The sequence below is a fragment of the Gobio gobio genome (assembly GCF_949357685.1).
Source record: "Gobio gobio genome assembly, chromosome: 14".
NCBI lineage: Eukaryota > Metazoa > Chordata > Actinopteri > Cypriniformes > Gobionidae > Gobio > Gobio gobio.
The window spans coordinates 21,628,579-21,648,091 of NC_137107.1; the positions used below are offsets into that span (position 1 = coordinate 21,628,579).

Sequence of the window (19,513 nt, forward strand, 5' to 3'; positions counted from 1 at the left end):
CACCGCTCTCCTTGGGACAATACCGCGTGACCCTGTTTTTCAAGAGTAAACTCAGTGTCAAAAAGATCAAAAGTCGGCTCCAGTGATTCCATTAGAGTACTGAATGCGATTAGATGATTGGCATGTTAATTTGTTACATTTGGCCCAAATCTTTAGGATCGGCTATGCATTGGCTCAGTTGGTTTAGTTAGTCAGACTGAGATAGGCAACTTCATGAAATCTGCAATCCCATGCATATAGCAGAAGTGTGCCCAAATAGTGTTCAGAATTGATAGATATTGTAGACAGCACTTTTTTTTTTTTGAAGCTCTTCTGTAATAGGCATGACGGCAGTTGTTTTTTGAACCGAAACAAAAGAAAACCCATGGCATTTTTGTTTCAGAAGATGAAAGTTCACTGCTGGTTCACAGATAACAGAATATGAGTACTGGCACGAGTGAATATGGTAATTCATACCTTTGAAAGCAAGGAGAGCAAGAAGCAAAGAGAGGACGATGGAAAAATCCATATAAAGAGTGATATCCTCTGTGTGAATCTAATTGCAGGGAAAATAAAATCTTTTTTTGGCTTCGCTTGACACCTCTGAGAATATGCTGTGTGTGTATATATATATATATATATATATATATATATAATTTGTTCTCTTTTTAAATAATCAATATTAGAAACCAAGTTATTTTTTTTAATTTTATCTTCACATTCAAGCAATTTTAGTCTAGTTTTAACTTGGGTCTTGATTTCCATTTATTTAAATTTCTAAATGTACAATATACACAAACGTTTTCCTATACATCTCACTTAAAGCGGCCTTCTGGCTGTATACCCTTCCACCATAATGTTTTATACGATATCTAACATTGCATTTTGAATCACTTTTTTTCCTTCTTCTACATGCTGTGATAAGTGTTCGGTTGGAGGGTGGGCAGCAGTCACTGGAGCTCTGGGGTGGGCGTGGAAGAAACCAAGGCATTGCAGGGACGACAGCAGCGGCACCCACCCACCCGCCCAGCAAAAACATTCAGTGGTCTCAAGCCTACCCAACCTAGACCTCCCCACCCTTAAAATCCACACAACACGCTCTTGTTGAACCCAGCCTGAGGAAGGGGCGGAGGGGGCACCTGCGATCTGCTCGTAGTGGAAACGGATGGTAAAGTGCTTTTCTGTGATGTTAAGCTCAGTGAATGTGACAGGCTATTCTCCTTTTGCATAGTTGTGATTGTTACCTTTGGCATCACTGAATCAAAAGACTAAAACGAACATTAATATACATCGACAGCTTTTGCCATACTGTTATTCGGGAGTGAAGCTCTACCGTGCCAACATGCTCTAACGTGTATGTACATTCACATAGCAAAACCTGTTGTTTCAAGGTCGGTCTATATATTCAGTCCAAGACACCCCCACTTTTCAAGTACCTTCACATTAATATAGTCATTTTGCACACCTACCTTATAACCACCTATGTCCTTTTGGCATATAGAAATGGAACAAATCTCTTCATACACTTGCTATCTTTTAGAGTTAAGCTCCCCCCCCCCCCCCCCCCCCCGGTCTCCACTGTTTTTAGTGGAGGGATTGAGATGCATGGCAAATAAAATCAAAATAATACTCCTAGCAGACACCTTGGAATTTCACAGTATCTTTTCATAGTTCAAATTTGTTCTGGCACAAAAAGAGCATACTGTTTATTAACACGTTAAAACATTAGTGCTTTATAAAAGAATACGCTAGACAAAATCAAGTGCACCGTAAAGCTTGATTCTTTCACATTCTGCTAGCCAACCTATTCCGGTCGTTTCCTTAGAAACATGGATTCAAACGAAGCCAGCCCAAACGACCTGCTAATAAGACCATGATAAAAACCCACTGCATAAAGGCTTGCATACAATACACAGCATTCATTTATTCATTCTTACCATCACTAACATTCTCATATCAAATCGAACACACTAAAATGCACATCGCATCACTGCAAAAAATGACCGAGTCATTCTGGATTCTAACTGAAGTTTGATAAAACCGGCCAGAATATTTAAGTGCGCTTTCTGGCTGACATTCTCCAACTGGAACTACAGTGAATGCATTTTGTGCTTGCCATGTGTATAAAATATGTATTTCGAGCACTAGAAATAAAGGAATGGGTGTTTAAAAAAAAGAAAAAAAGACCACGGTGCCCCTTTATCCCTTTCCCTATGGCATTTTGGGACAAGACGGGTGTTGTGGGAGAGCAGCGGGGGGATCTTACGTGTAGGACAGGTGCGAGCCATTGGAAATCTGAGAGGCGATGCTGGCACTCCTGCTCATCCCCTGCTCATTGCGGCCCCCTGAGTTGGCCCGCCGTACCGCCTGGGGACTGTTCCGTAGCCCACTGCTTCCCCCACTCGAGCGCTGACTGCCTCCCGACCCATGGTGCCCCCAGGGAGGCGGTCCCCCTGAAGGCAGGCCGTGACCCCAGGGCTGCTGGATAGAGCCACTGTGGCTTGGGTGGTGGTGGTGGCCGTGCTGGCTGCCACTATGTGGCGTTCCCCAGTGTGACCCCTGAGAGCCTGCCCCGTGCTGGGAGCCCCAGCTACTCTGGGCCCCCGGGAAGCTGTGGCTGTGGCCATCGGACGAAGCCAGGCTGGAGAGCACCATGTTGCTGAAGCCCAGGCGCATGCTTTCAGAGTCAAACGCCTCGATCTCCCGGGCCTGCTTCTCTAACAGACTGCGGATTCGTTCTGATCGCTCATTCTGCAGGGCAACCATCTCCTCTTCAATCTGACCAAAACAAAAACAGAATTGGGTAACACTTCAATAACGGCATGACATTTTCCCAGCTTCTACAGGGATACTTAAAGTGATAGCTCACCCAAAAATGAAAATTCTGTCATTATTTACTCACCCTCATGTCGTTCCCAACCCGTAAGACCTTCATTCATCTTCGGAACACAAATTAAGATATTTTTGAAGAAATCCAAGAGCTCTCTGACCCCTCAATAGACGGCAATGTATTTTACCACTTTCAAGACCCAGAAAAGACAAAGACATTGTTAAAATAGTCCATGTGACTCCAGTGGTTCAACCTTAATTTTATGAAGGGACGAGGATACTTTTTGTGCACACAAACAAACAAACAAACAAACAAACAAAAATAACGACTTTATTCAATTTCTTCTAGCTTGTGTCAGACTCTTACGCTGTTGACGTAGTGTAAACAGTGCAGTGCTTCCAGAACGCTGTTCACGTGAGGACCACAAGCATGCGCACGAGTCGTTCGGCCGTAGAACTAGGAAGCGCTGCACAGTTTACACTGCATCAACAGCATCAGAGTCTGACACAGACTAGAAGAAATTGTTGAATAAAGTTATTTTTGTTTGTTTGTTTTTGAGCACAAAAAGTATTCTCGTCGCTTCATAACATTAAGGTTGAACCACTGGAGTCACATGGACTATTTTAACGATGTCTTTACTACCTTTCTGGACCTTGAAAGTGGTAATAACGCTGCAGTCTATGGAGGGGTCAGAAAGCTCTCGGATCTCATCAAAAATATCTTAATTTGTGTTCCGAAGATGGACAAAGGTCTTACAGGTTTGGAACGACATGAGGGTGAGTAATTAATGACAGAATTTTCATTTTTAGGTGAACTAACCCTTTAAAGCTGGAATACACCACACATCGATTTTTGCCCTGATTTGCAGTCTGGAGTGTGCTGAAAGCCCGAGCTAGTCTGCAGATTTTGGGCAGTCAGAGTTGAGAGATTGCACAAAAAAATTGGGTATTGTATGATGGGCACAGAGATTTTTTTTTGTTGCTTTAGACCAGGGGTGTCCAAACTTTTTAAAAAGGGGGCCAGATTTTATTGAATTTATAAATATTTAACAATATCTGTTAAAGTTTCATCAAGCAAAAAGTTTTAATGGGTGAAATTAAAGAACTCTATTCTTATTTAAATTAAAGAGTACTCTATTTAGATCACCACATGTAAAACCACACTGCAAAAAAGGGTTTTCTTACCCCATTGGGGGATAATTTTGCTTGTTTTAAGCAAAAACTCACTTCAATTTCATTTTATTTTCCAGAAAACAAGAAAAAATATCTTATGTCATTTAACTTATCTAGTAAATGGAACTGGATTTAAGAATTTTTAGATATATTTAGACTACATACAAGACAAAAACACTAAATAAGAGCTTTTTTTTTTCAGTGCACACATGGCAAACAGTAAAACATATTATTTCTATATCTAGAATAAATACCATAAAGCCAGTCTATAAACATAAATACAAGTGCACAAAACTGCAAGAAACTACAAAAATAGTCTACAAATAAACTACAAATACATGTCTACATTAAAAATGCAATAAAATTAGATATTAACTGACATATCTGACAAATTACCACGGTTACAGTTGGTGTTACCACAGTAAATCCATGATAAATGTTGGTGAATTGCTGTTTGAAAAGTATTTTAACTGGATCGGCTCAGTGTTTCTCCTGATTTGCACATTAGTGCTGTTGATTAAGTCAGCGCAGTTTCAACAGGCTTTAAACTAAATTACATCACAGAGAGATTTGCAGCTTGTACCGGAGACCTCTGCGGCAAACTCGAATGCTTCTCAGCAAGTAAACACATTTGTTCAGAGCTCGCAAGTTGTGCCGCGCACAAATAGCGCTGTTTTGTTCCGCTTTTGGCGCGTTAATGTCTCACTGGTCTAAAATTTGGCCCACAGGGCGGACTTTGGACACCCCTGCTTTAGACTATGATTCCATCCAGTCGGAGGAAATTATATTTTGAGCCAATTTTAGAGCATATTTTTATTTGTCATGCATCTCCAAACAACACGCATGTTCTCTGTGAATTTGTTGTGGTTGGAACGACTTGAAAGTAAGTCTGTTAATGTGTGATCCCCAGGCGGCAAGTGTTCAGATTTTAAAAGTTATGTAGTGTATTTCAGCCTTTATTCAAAATACTATGTCAATTGTTGATCCTCAATGTCATTCTACCTGAATGCACTTTACAGTGGAACATAAAATTATACATTTTTGAGGTATCTACAAAAAAATGTGTTTTATTGTGTTCAGATTCAAACTGGTGGAGCGGTGACAGTGATGAAGCCAGTCAGTATATGGGGATGATTAGGTGGCCATGATGGACAGAGGACTTTTTTTTTTTTTTTTTGAAGGACATCCTGGGATTTTTAAATGACCACAGAGAGTCAGGACCTCAGTTTAACGTCTCATCCGAAATTCTGCACATGAATTTAGGCTAAACACGTTCCTCAAAACTCTGTAAATGCTTCAGAACTTTCAACCTTCGTATTCTTTCAAACTTAAATTTTTGGGTGAACTACACCTTTAATTCTTATTCTGGAATGTCAAAAACTGGTGTTGTGGTGTGCTGCTTGGATTTGTATCAGTTAACATACCTTCTGTTCAAGAAGAGCCCTCCTCAGCGAAACCCTCTGCTCCAGCTCTTTCCTCTCACGATCGTGCTGTGAGTCCGTCTGCATTTTGATCTTGCTCTGATAGGCATTTAGCAACTCCAGCTCCTGCTGCAGCTGCATCTTTAGCACCTGACATTCGGCCTCCTGTGCCTCGTCCAATCGCAGCTGAGTAGTAAGATGTGAGGTTGAGTTACATTTAGAACAATAGATCTTTTCATTTTTAAATTAGGATAACTTATTTTTGCCTCCTGCACTATATAGGCCCACAAGAAAATGCTGTGGAGTTATTGCGTCCGTAGAACTTTGTGATTGGTTCAAATTCTTTGATGGCTTTACAGGAAGCTATACACATAACATGGCAGGACTCACAGCTTGTGTGGAGAGCATGTCATTGATGGAATGGTCATACTGCTCTGCAAGGATGGCTAATTTCCGCGTCTGCTCCTCCTTCAGCCTCTTCAGCACAGCCTTGTGGTCAGACTTGGGCGTGGTTTCCAGGAGGTGGTTGCGCAGGGCCTTATACTGCCGTGTCTGGATCTTACACGTGTCCTGAAACTGCTTCTTGATCTGCAGCTCTTTAGACTGATACAGATCAAAGAGGAGGAAAGGCTTACTTGTACCACAAGACTAGTATGCACCAAAAAAACAGGCATTGACTAAAAGGAAACACACCTTAAGGCTCTTGGGCTGTTGTCGGACCTCCATGACATGTTTGCGGCGCAGTTCTCGCTCTCTGCGTTTGTTGTACTCTAGCTGGTTGGTGAGCTCAGTCTGATGCTGCAAGCGGATCAGCTCCGTACGCATCTTCTGGATGGTGCCCAGCTGCCTCACCTCCAGCTCCTGCATGGACTCATGCTGGCGGAGCAGCATGGCGTGCTCCAGATCTTTCTGCGTCTGACGCTTGTTAAGCTCCTGGATCAAGAAAACCTCTGTCATTATATTTATTTTCTTTGGAAATAAAAACATGGGACATAAAATTGCCCTTTTTTTAAACCAATTAATCAAAGACATAATGGATAGATTAGTCAAAATAGTAATTGGACAGTATAAGACGGTTATGCCATGAGGAAAAGCAAAGTTACCTCCCGCACGAGGTCTTGCTCTACATTGTGTTTTGCAATGAGGATTCTGCGTTTAAAGCGTCGACATTCAAGCTCCAGGTATTGCCGCTGTCGGCGGAGCAGGTTGGCTTCCTCCTCTGCCTGGTAGTGCTGAAAGTTCTCCTTCTGCTTTGACAGCCACTCTTGCTTCTCCTTCTTAGGGGTGGACTGGTTCTCATTTAGCTCCTAAACGGTGTGGGAAACATCAGTAACACTTTATTTTACTGTGTCCTTGTTAAATTTGTTACACGTTTCCTTAGTAATAACAGTAAATTATGCATAATTACATGAAACTAACCCTCAACCAAACCCACCCTATAGTAAGTATCTGTTGTTAATTAATATTAATCAGTACTTAAATATATAATTACACTGTAACAATGACACCTTAAAAATATAGCTGCAAGCAGCAATACCGGGGCCAAGCGCAACAGAAGCAAACAAGGAAGCTAGCAGCAGACCAACTGAAAAAATGAGTGAAGACATTAGAAGACAATTTTAAGCAAAAATGTTAAAACCCCCACATTAAAACATTGAGTTGTATAGAGCCAATGTCATATTTTGTTCTATTATAGCGCCACCAAGAGGCACAATCCTACCATTTTTTGTATGTGTCGTCGGAGTGAGCCCATACACGTGTGTGTCAATTTTGGTGAAAATATCTCTTTTCATATAAATGTCCAACTCCAAAACGAAATAACACGTAAAAAATGACTGACACCTGACTTTGATTGCATTTAACTACCCCTTACTATCAATATTTTGACATTTGGGCATTAACAAAGAGCTATCGACCTATGTTTCCGAAAGTCTGACGCTGGTTTCATCTCGATCGGACTAGCGGTTTTGAAGATATCAGCTAACATTTTATAAGAGCTAAAATACCACGCTGCACAAACCGTACGCCGAAACCTGGCAAGTTTGGTATCGTTGGATTCGGCAAGGATTCAGGAGACAAAAAATTTACTCCCATGAAAATAAGTCAACCATGCCCAAAGTTATAAGCATTTCAGAAAAAAAAATATCCACTAGGTGGCGCTGTTTCGAAACTTCTCAGGGCGTCGTGCTGATGACACATACCGAGTTACAATCCGTTCATAAGTTCATAAAATACAGCATTTTAGCACATAATTCAAAATGGCCGACAGCTAAAATGGCTGATATGGTAAAATTTGACATCTCGGCATGATGTCCTGAATCTAACGAAACCACTTGTATGATTTTTGGACAAACAGTTCAGAAGTTATAAGCAAAAATTGTCATATTTCGTATCTCCGGACCAGTAGGTGGCACTGTGCTGAAATGCTGCAGGTTGCCTCAGGTCATGCTTGGGATGACTTGTACCAAGTTTGGTTTACGTTGCGGAGATATAGCCTTAAGTGTATTTTTGCAAACAGTTATTTTGCCAAATGTTCTATATTTTGTTTCTAGCCCTTATGGTTCAAAAGTTATAAGCATAAACATGAGTGCAACTTTGGACAGGTGGTGGCGCTAGAGGGATTGATTTAGAGACTCAAAATTTGCTATAGTGACAGTTGGGACTATCTTCTATCAGTGTGACAAATTTCAAAACTTTCCCGCAAGCGGTTCTATGGGCTGCCATAGACTCCCATGGCGGAAGAAGAAGAATAATAAGAACGCTAACGATTTCAATAGGTGTCTTCGCACCTTCGGTGCTTGGCCCCTAATACCTAATAAAGTGTAACCGTTGTTTTTTTTCTAGCTACAGACATTGAATTGTGTTCCTGAGGTAAATGTTACTTTTATGTAATTGTTTTATTGACATCTTTCCACGAATGAAACTAAATGAGTGATTACATACATGATACATTTCAGTAACTTGTCCTGTTTCTTCAAACATACCTTCTGATGTTCATTCATTCATGTTTATTTTGTGCTATAAATAGTAAAGTTTCAGTTGTAGCTTATCCACGTTGTGTGCATGAAAAAGGCACTGAAAGCCTATTGCACAATTGGACAAGTACTAATTTAATGTGAATGTTTCAATCAATGATTTTGGCCCTTCAAAACGGTTTCAGCCAAAAACTAAAAATTTATTTTCGGTAGCGGATATTTCGGTTGAATCTAATCTCTAATTTTCCGCTGTATTGACCATGCCCACTTCCGGCTTTTCCACTTTGAAAGATGAAAAATGAAAAACACAACTGGTGGATTCATGGGTGGGCAAAAAGCCATGCTTAAAATTGGCCTATACCTCTTTCAGTTGCTCCTTGCGTAGCTTGTACTCTCGTTTCTGTGACTCCAGGAAGCTACTAAGCTCTTTCTTCTGCTGGGCTTGGATGTGCTGTTGGAATTTCTTCTCATCATTGGCAAATGATTTGGCCTTTAAGACAACATTGATGAAATTAAATGAATAATACATATAAAAATAGTCTTTGTCATGACGAAGCAGAAAAGGAACCTCCCCTCGCCACAAAGTCAGCAGCACGTCATTCTCTAGAATGTCATTTTATGATGTGACATTAAGTCTTCACTGGAATTGAGGGGCCTCACTTACAGTAAATCAGATAGGGGTGTCACATACTTTTTGGCCATGTTGTGAAAGATATTGATACTTGATTGAGTAACTGTTTGAATGGCATAAGAGGAAGAGGGGAATTCCCGAGCAGTTTTCAAGTGGATTCCACATTACTTTCCGCATCTTTGAGATAGAAGCCACCCAACAAATGATTGCGCTTGGTGCTAGACAGATCATGTGACATGCCTCGTGTGCACTTACATCTTTCTCAATGGCTGCTTGGTTTTTCTTCACAAGTTTCTCGATCTCAGAGGCAAAGCTGTTCCTCTGGGCCTCCAGCTCTTTGTCCAATCTCAGCCGGTGTTCGTCCATCTCCGCTTTGAGTTTGTTCTCCAGGGCCATAAGGTGCTTCTGGTGCTGCCGTCTCATGCGCTTGTAACCGGACATCTGCTCCCTTAGCTCAGAGTCCTGCTCATGTTCCTGCATCTGTCGTGTTACCTGAAAGAGCCAAGAGGAGGGACACAAGGAAATAGAGGTTCGGGGAAGAGGAATAAAAATGATGATATGTAATGAATGTTGAACATTTCAAAAACCTGAGACTGGGAGTGAACAAATTCTTGTGATGTCATTCCTTTCACACCGTATCTACACTGGAAGCGACCAATGCTGTTTATCGGTTATAAAATGAGCACTTTTTGATTTTGATTTGATTTGCATCCGATTTGATTGGCTCACCAGTGAGGCTGTGCGGATGGTGGCAAAATGCTCACGGTTGCGATGGTGTTTGCGTGGTGGGGGCTGTGCAGGTGCCACCTGGGCTTCTGAGGGACGAGGATGCGTTTCAGGATCCTCAGGGTAAACTTCCTTTTCTTCCTGATGGACAGAAAAACAGTTCACAGTTACTCAGTATAAAGAATCTCTGACTTGGGTTACACTGAAGGCCTGAAAGTTTGTGATATTTGAATAAGATGTGTGTGAACGTACAGGCTTCAGGTGTATGACCGAACTGTTGGACATAACAGTGTGGTCTTTCTCCAGATCAAGTTCGCTCTTGTCATCAGCAGCGTCAGGAAGGCTGTTCACTGAGCTGCTCTGAGAGCTCGCACTGATCGACATGCTGGGAATGGACTGATTACTGCCCACACTGCTCACTGTGCCTGTGCGACCAACATTGTGCTCCGGCTCCTGAACACACACACACACACACACACACACACACACACACACACACACACACACACAAAAAAAAAACAGCAGTTCAGAGTACAGCAGTAATCAAAACGATATAAAAAAACAACTATTTTGTTGACTCAAAAAGACTGATATCACAACTGAAAAGTCTTATTAAAAAAATCTAAACATTTTTTATTATAATAAACTTTGCAAGTTTATTCAAGTCATGTTATCCACCAAGATTTGAGAATAACCCAAAGATTATCCTGTGCTTCAAAAGGAAGCAAGAACATTTGACCTTTTTTCAAAAAATGTCCAGTTTTAAAAATACACTATGAAACTTTTTTTGGTAAAAAGTGCCCCGTCAGCGGTAAAAAAAAAAGAAAAGTTGCCAGCATTTTTGATAATTTTCACAAAAATGTCATGGCTCCCAGAATATTTTGTTGTATGAATATCTGACCATCCAATATATCAAAAGAAAGAACAGATCCTCTGCTTTTAAAGAAAACAACAACAAAAAACATCTTATTTTAACAATGCATTCTTTTATCAACACCTGAAAAAACTTTTTTGTCAAAGAATATGTCCAGATCGGATTCAGAAGATGATCAAAACATTGATGGTCCATCAACACACCTAAAGCTTCACAGTCCTACACCATTTATATGAGTATTTATGTGAGTAAGGTATTTTATTGCACAGATTAATTGCCATATGTAGCTCTCTAATAGAGTTTATTGTAAAGCATCATCTATTGTGAAGGATCATTTCATTATGGTTGCTGTAGCGCTGTGCTGGAATTTATTTTCAAGGTAGAACCGTGTTTATTAATGGGTAAAGCTACAGTAACATATTCAGCTAGTCAACTTGAGATCCATTTCCATCTAAACTGGTGCAGTGTGTAATATTTATGAGGATCTATTGACAAATGCAATATAATATACATAACTATGTTTTCTATGGTGTATCTTTATACACCATTGAAAACATAGTTATGTATATTATATTACATAACTACAGAGTGCAAGCTACCGTCTGCCGTCTCAGACGACATCTTTGTCCTGTGTTGGCCACCGTAGCTTCTCTATGTGCTTCGAAAGGGAGGGGTGAGCGGTTGCAATGTACAACCTCACCACTAGATGTCGCTAAAATTTACAGAGTGCACCTTTAAGTCTAGTAATGAATATTATGAGCAGTACGATAACCATATTATATAGCCGAATAACAATCCACAACCCATTCAACAAAATGCATGCAGTTTTGTTTAATCACAAAAGGGCCAAAAGTTACATAGTGTACCTTTAAATTTGATTTTGAACTCTCTGATTTTGACTCAGACATTTGGACTCCAATTTATATATGAGCCAATCAATGTTAAAGTTCTGGAACTAGAGAAGGTTTGAGATCTGACCTCATCTCCGTCCTGGGACTCAGTAGTCGGCCCATTGTGGGCCTCTTGAAAAAGGATCTTCTTCATTTTGCGATACTGCAGGTTGTCCAGCTCTCGGACTGCATCTTTTGTCCGCAAAATTAAGTCCATCAGAACAGATTCCGGCCTCTCTCGCAGGACGAATGCATGCTATGGTTTTTGCAAAGAGTGCAGAAAAAGTTGGCAGTTGAACCAAGTATTCAAGCGGATTATTAAGACTAACAAACAAAAAGGTTATTTCAATTTCTTGACAATTCAATGCAAAGTAAACACCTGCAACAGATCCTCAGAGTGTGGTCGGTCTTGGGGGATTTTCTGAAGGCAAGAGTCAACAAAATTTCTAAAATAATCCGTCCTGAGGAAAGAGAATCACACAGCAGGTTAATCGACTCACTGATGCAGAAATCGCTCAATATTTTTCATATTCAATATAAAGCTTTTTTATTCGTGCTTTTGCTCTAATTATACTTAAATGGGTCATTTAAAATGGCTTCTATCAGAGGAACCTTCATTTTTACCAAACATACATTGGTTGTAAAGTAGACCTAAAATGATAAAACTAAAAACTAGAGTTACAAGAAGTATATTGCCAAATGTTATATATATATATATATATATATATATACAGCTCTGGAAAAAATTAAGAGACCACTTAACATTGAGAAATCTATGTTAAGTGGTCTCTTAATTTTTTCCAGAGCTGTATATTGTAATCATTACGAACATAACTTGTAATAATTTCTTTAATGAGCTCACATTTCTATCTAAATGAATACATGTTAGCTAACTGCATAATTTGTATTATCTTAGAACTGTACATTTTTGACATGTGGACATTACTCAACTCTGATAACAAATTACTCTAAGTTGTAATGTAGGAACCTGCATTTTCTGTAAAACTGCTTTGAAACTATATGTATTGTTTAAAAAGCGCTATACAAATAAATGTGAAATTAAATGAAAATGTGCATTTATATTCACCAAAAAACAGCAATATTTGCCTACATATACATACTAAAGCAGTTTATTTGGAAAATGCAATATTTTTTCCAATGACTCTTGTGAAAAAATGATATAAACCAATTCTCTTTAATTGATTCATTTTGAACAGATTCAATTTAAACTCTAATGTCATTTTTGCAAGTTTAAAGGGATAGTTCACCCAAAAATGATAATTCTGTCATCATTTACTCACCCTCATGTTGTTCCAATCCCGTAAGACTTTCGCTCATCTTCGGAACACAAAGATATTTTTGATAAAATCTGAACAATTTCTGTCCGTCCTTTGACAGCTATGCAATTACCACTTTGATGCTTTGAGGTTCATTCTCGTGTTACGCAGCACGTTTGAGCTTCAGCACCAGAACCAATGAGGTTTGTTCTCGCGCATCAAGCAAGCTCGGTTGAGCTTCTGTTAATGTTCGCTGATCAATGTTTATATGTGAATAAAATGTAATAAAATATGCCTAAATGTAATCTGTTCATCATATAAAGCTCTTCAGAAAATTTGGACTAAACCACACAATTCATATGTATTTTATGATCTCTTTATGAACTTTTTGAAGGGTCAAATTGTAGGAGGGAAATCGTGTAGATTTTATTAAAAATATCTTAATTTGTGTTCCGAAGATGAACAAAAGTCTTATGGGTTTGGAACGACATAAGGGTGGGTAAATAATGACAGAATTTCAATTTTTGGAAAGAATAATACATAATATAAACAAGTAATTAGGGGTGTAAATCAGATGGTTCATCATGATTCGATACAATATCAATTCTCATAGCCAGCCATATGATATTTTCTGATACTTAAAAAAATTCTGCGATACCATTACGATATGATTCAGGGGTATATTGATCAATATTTTGATATCATTTGCTTATTTTACACAACCAGTTAAATTTATATTAACTCACAACTGCAACCAAAATACATAAACATACAAATTTCACATCCTGCACCCTGATTGGGTGCAGGATCCACAAATAAAAAATTTCATACAGTAATCTAATGACAGATTATGACATAACAGTCAAGAAAGTATTTTAGGCTTCTTTACAAAATTTTTAATAGCAAGACTTTTTAATGAAGCAACAACATATAGGTAGGACAGAACAAATAGGCTATTAATATTCTTTCATTGTGCAAAAGTATTATAATATGAAAGGCTCCAATACAGAGCGGCACAAAGCACTTATGCGCATCCCATGTGCAGAATGATGCGCTTGAAGCATCTCAGAGTCACAGCGCGCAGCACTCCTATGCAGCAGTTTATTGAGCATTTTCTTTTAACAGTTTTAAATGTCAGTTACAGTGTGTGAAGAACGATGTGTGCAAAACCATAGACCTTTATCTACTGAAGCATAAAAATAAGTAAAAGAAGACTCAATTCAGTGTCCTATTTGTGCGCTGTTTGAGATGAGTGCGCGCTGCTTTTTGCAAGGCTTTAAACTTTCGTGAAAATTCAGCACTGGCCGGATTGGGACAGTGACAGTTCCATCAACTGTCCCGAGCGTCTTTCACAAGCTCTGAAAGGTAGTTTAAACGAGAATGCATGCGTTGACGACAATGTATAATGCCTCTTAAATATATAAGTAGCCTACAGGTATCGGTTTTTAACGCATTGTATCGATACATCATATCGTTACACATTAGAGCGATGTATCAATCTATATTGATGTTTTGTTATAACCCTACAAGTTATACATCTAACAGTATAGTACTATAGGACATTTTAGTATGGGGGTCCCTTGCATGAGACTGATCATATTTGGGCATCTGTGGCCTCTAAAAGATTGAAAACCTGTGTTAAAGGACTCACCATTCACTTGACTGCAGTGTGGGACTCTCATTCTGCGCTATATGGTATAAGGCACTCATCGCATTCATGTTAAACAGAGGAGGCTTCCTTTCCGCTACAGCAAAAAGGAGAGGCAAAAGTAAGACCGACTTTCACACTGTGAAAGACGCACAATTCAATTTACGATGAGCAGCAATTCTTCGTCACCTAGTTCTACGCAGGTGATCCCAAGAGACCAGATGTCAACCTTTCCATCATACTGTCCCTCGTCCATGGCTAAAATCACTTCAGGGGCCATCCTGAGAGGAGACGGGTGTGTTAGTAACTAGGCTGTGTGAATGGAGTCATTATTACTTAGAGATACTCAGTGTGCTCACCAATATGGTGTCCCCACAAAAGAGTTGGCTGGAGAGGCGATGGAGGCAGAACCAAAATCTGCCAGTTTGACTTGTCCAGGCTCGGTCAGCAGGATGTTCCCAGCTTTGATATCCCTTAGTGAAGACGACAATAAAGCACATTATTTTTTCCATAATCAGTTACACTCAAATGTACGTCACAATATGGACGAAAATATATTTTACTACTTACTTTTCATTGAAACTTTAAATATTTGTGAGACTTTGTGACCATCAGAATCATATGTTCAAGAATCAGACTAGTGGTCTGTATGTTTGTTATCCCTTGCATTTAATTCAATGCAATTCATACAATTCAAAAATGTTCTGTCTTCAGCGCAAGAACGCAAACGTTCAAAATCTATTAGCCGAACCAATTTCATGAAACCAATTTCATGGTTCCTGTGGAACCGGTTCTCGGTCCTCAACAATACTTAATGCACAAGCATAAGCTCTGCAAGAACATCAAAAAAGAAAAACCGACTAACCTGTGAATCATGTTATGGGAATGAAGGTATGCAAGGCCCTGCAAAGCACCATGTGTAATTGCTGCAATCTCAATTTCCTGAAGGGGCTTCTTGTGAACTAAGCAAAAAACAGCAAAGGTGCATGTTCATCAAAGTGACAATGACATCTGACAGACTTTCACTGGGAATCAAACCCATAAATTGGTGTTGCTAGCACTATGCTCTACTATTTGTAATAATAAATCTAAATGTTAAAGGCACAGTATGTAATTTTCGCCACTAGAGGTCGCATATTCAAAACAATAACAAAGGCGTAGCTGTGAAAGAGTGTGGAACGATGAGAGGAGTTGTCTTCACCTCCACTGCAGAAGGAAATTAATCATGTTCTCACAAATCATGTTCATGGACGAGGTAATGAAATAATGTTTTAGAACAGTTACACTTGATCACATGATTTTATTTAATTCTGATGAACTAGCATGACCACTGTGCAAAACAACAACTGAGTGGTGTGCTAGACGCTACAACTACTACTTCCGCATCATGCATACTCGTCAAGATGGTAATTTTGTACAAATAAAATTGTGTGTGTGTGTGTGTGTGTATTTGACCGGTAACACTTTACAATAAGGTTGTATTAGTTAACATTAGTTATACTACTGGGCCGTTGAATGCTTGAATCTGATTGGTTGATGAACGTTCTGAGGTGTGCAATTATTTTCTGGGAGACGCACAGCGAACGTAGTTCCAGGCAGCTCTTGACCGCATTACAGTTCCATATCACTTCGCATAGTTAACTGTAATAACGGAAATTACAGGACTAAAAAAAAACACCATGACAGACGATTTTCCTAAAGTTAATTTTAATATTTACGGGAACTATAAAACGTTCAACAAATGGGCGGCAGGAGTATTAGACGGTCCAAATGAAGAACAACATAAACGGAAGCGGACATCAAAGACAGCCGGCAACAACAAAAAGACATAAAATGATTAGCGAAGAACAGCTAGACATACTCGAGGGAGAAAAACACGAAGAAAACACCAAAAAAACAACAGCTTGGGCAGTTAATGTGTTTAACGACTGGCTTAAAGCCAAAAATACGTCTCTGGATGAGGTAGGTAGAGAGAGAGGGGGCATCCACTTTAAATACCCTGCTGCGAGCTTTCTATGCCACTGTCCGAAACGCATCCGGCGCAGAGTATTCAGTGTCAAGTTTTATTTCCCTTAGAGCTGGACTGAACCGCTATATATCCAAATACAACATCATTGGTCAATCGGAATTTAAGTCATCCAACGACGTATTCAGGGCCGTCCTCAAAAAGTTTCGAAAGGCTGGGAAAGACGTCAGTACTCATCATCCTCCCATCTCCACTGCTGAAATACAGCGCATTCGTCACTCTCCGTATCTGTCACCAGACACAGCAGCCGGACTGGTTCGCAAGGTCTGGTTTGACATTCAGCTGAACCTGGCGAGGAGGGGGCGTGAGGGAAATCGAGAGTTAAGACAGCATTCATTTCGTTATTAAAAAAGATGAAAATGGAGGTGAATTTGTTTGCTTGTCTTATAATGCAGAAACAAAAAAACACGAAAAGCCCAACGATCCCATAAAAGACTGTTACCGAGGATTCATGTCTGCCAACACAAGTGACCCCCTTTGCCCAGTTAAAAGCTTCAAAAAGTACCTCACTAAATGCCCACCTGATGCCACATCCTTCTATCTTCATCCTCTGAAAGCGACACAGGAGGAGCTTGACAGGCGAGAGTTCTGGTATTCTCACGAACCCATGGGTGTGAACTACCTCGGAAATATGCTTCCTTGCATCTGCGAGGCAGTGGGGTTATCCGAAAGATACACCAACCATTCATTAAGAAGCACAGCAGTTCAAATACTGTCTGAAGCAGGGCTGGAGAGCAGGCAAATCATGTCTGTCACAGGGCACAAGTGTGAAACAAGCCTGAGAAGCTACTGGGCACCTTCAGCAGAAGAAAGAAAACAATGGAGCCTGATCCTCTCAGGAAACAAAAATTCAAACGCCACAGAAAATCAAGGCCGGGACCAACAGGAAAAGACAATCTCCACTACACAGCTCCCTGCGCTTGATCTGCCATTTTCGATGTCTAATTTTACAATTAACGGAAGCGTGCAGTTTAATTTCAATAAATAAAACATGTAGGTCTAGATAAATAAAGTTGTAGCATGAATCAAAAAGTAAATATAATACAGCTGGTAGGCCTGCTGCATGATTTTTTTCCCCGTTATTATTGCAGGTACAACAAATAATATAGATATGCCTAAGGCCTTTTGTGTTTCATTCATTTTTGCAAAAAAAAAAACAAGCAAAAAAACAGAAAATGCAACGATTTAATAATAATTAAATGAATATATATACATTCACAAGCTTTTCTGTCTCATTACTGCAATCACATGTGCTCGCACACATACACTACAGTTTGCACAAAAAGGTGTTTTCAGCGCTGACCTGACGATTTGATCAGTTAGCCTATAGGCCTATATAGTGTAGCAACTTAATGTCTACATTGTCTACACATGACATTTTTTCCACTATAGCGAGGTAATAACAGCGCTGTTTAGAGACGCACAGAGGTAGCCTCTCTCTCTCTCTCTCTCTCTCTCGCTCTCTTTCGGAACTAGCAAAAGAGCCGTTGGATGAGACGCGGAAGAAATAGTCCTACTCACAATAGCGATTTAAGTACAAAAACCGGACGAATCCCTTTAAATATATAATCGGATCGATGTCTTGAGGTGTGGTAACCGTAGCATAAGCGGAATAATTGACTCCGGGCCGTTCAATTATTAGAATGATAATGCAAACCCGAGGTGTAACGGCCACTCCGCTTCGCGTCGTGACCGCATCACCACCTCGGGTGTGCATTATCATTCTAATAATTGAACGGCCCGTCGTCAATTATTCCTTACTTAATGCATTAGTTAACTACATAACTAATGTAGTTAACTAGTGTTAGCTAATGAACCTTATTGTAAAGTGTAACCATTTGACCATTTAAGCGCAATTTTGTACTCGTGAGCTGTTCGTGAGGTGGCCTAGGTGTGTGCGCTTTGAGTGTGCATGAGCACGCCGTCTCTAGGAGAGAGCGCGTGAGTGGTTTTAAACACTGGCAAGACTTAAAAAAAGCACATTATAAACTTTAGTGACAATGCGACACTGCCTTGATTATGCAAGGGACAATTCCTGTATCAACTGTGCAGCTCGCTTCTAGTGCAGACGTGTGCTGACGTGATTGTGAAGCCATTTGAGCATTTTGAGAGGGAAAGACTTTGCCGTGATTCACTCACGCTGTTTGTTACAGAAAGTTTTCAAATGACTTTGTAAGTTATTTAATAAAGAAATATGAATTGTACCTCACATTCAGCATTATAATTATTTTACCCGCGCTGGACAGAGATCGAGACGGCGCCGCTGCATGTCATGCTGTACCTCTCACAGCTGGCGCGCGTCCCAAAGTGATTATCGGCAGAAAGCAATCGGTAGCCAAACACCCCTAAAATATATTATTGTGGGATGATGCAAACACACAAGTAAACAAACTATACAACACTGTGCAAGTGTTTTTTGGATATTTTAATGCAAAAATCTTACATATTGTGCCTTTAAAACTTTGCTTTGATCAAACAAATATAAAAATCACAAATAATATAAAATCACAAAAAATTAAATAAACAGCCATAATTTTGGATACAATTCTGATCATGCTTCTAAATTAAGCCAAATGTTTGGCCTCTCACCTTCAAGGAGGTCAGAGGCTGAGCCCAAACAGTACTCCATGACAAGCTGAAGAGGGGAAAGAAAGATGAATCATGAAGATAAAATGGTTATTGTGTCAAAGAGTGATAGTGAGAATGAGTGATTCAGAAGAGAAAAAGAAAGATCTTACCCATGCTGTGTGCTCCCGCAAGTAGCATCCTTTATACTCTATGCTGTTTGGGTGTTGTATTCTCTGGAGGAACTTGACTTCCTTAATGATATCCTGCCATTTCTAAGTAAAGAGAAGAAAGCATCAAATCAAATGGTCTTCTTTCAAATTGGCTGGAAATGCCTTAAATTAATTCCACTTTTCCACTGGATCACTGTATCCACTATTGATGTGAGCAGACTGGACATTTCAATTTACTAGTACAGGTCCTGAAAAAGAAAGTCGGTCCTAAAAGCTTCTGAAGGATTCTTTGCAGAGATTATGTGTAATCCGATTACTGCTAATCT

The 19,513-nt window shown here is 39.7% G+C and overlaps 1 protein-coding gene across 1 annotated transcript in view; it reads right to left on the reverse strand.

The window, feature by feature from the left end:
* Positions 1-690: 690 nt before the first annotated feature.
* The window catches only part of taok1b (TAO kinase 1b), a 56,272-nt gene continuing 37,449 nt past the window's right edge, over positions 691-19,513 (reverse strand). The window contains exons 4-20 of the mRNA XM_079835551.1: positions 19,188-19,289; positions 19,039-19,084; positions 15,289-15,385; positions 14,783-14,896; positions 14,613-14,704; positions 14,427-14,520; positions 11,878-11,959; positions 11,587-11,754; positions 9,987-10,187; positions 9,738-9,875; positions 9,264-9,500; positions 8,739-8,867; positions 6,506-6,709; positions 6,096-6,335; positions 5,793-6,005; positions 5,406-5,588; positions 691-2,757 (exon numbers count right to left, since the gene is read on the reverse strand). Of these exons, the coding sequence (XP_079691677.1) occupies positions 2,242-2,757; positions 5,406-5,588; positions 5,793-6,005; positions 6,096-6,335; positions 6,506-6,709; positions 8,739-8,867; positions 9,264-9,500; positions 9,738-9,875; positions 9,987-10,187; positions 11,587-11,754; positions 11,878-11,959; positions 14,427-14,520; positions 14,613-14,704; positions 14,783-14,896; positions 15,289-15,385; positions 19,039-19,084; positions 19,188-19,289 (2,856 nt within the window). The 3' untranslated portion in view covers positions 691-2,241. The remainder of the gene's footprint in view (positions 2,758-5,405; positions 5,589-5,792; positions 6,006-6,095; positions 6,336-6,505; positions 6,710-8,738; positions 8,868-9,263; positions 9,501-9,737; positions 9,876-9,986; positions 10,188-11,586; positions 11,755-11,877; positions 11,960-14,426; positions 14,521-14,612; positions 14,705-14,782; positions 14,897-15,288; positions 15,386-19,038; positions 19,085-19,187; positions 19,290-19,513) is intronic.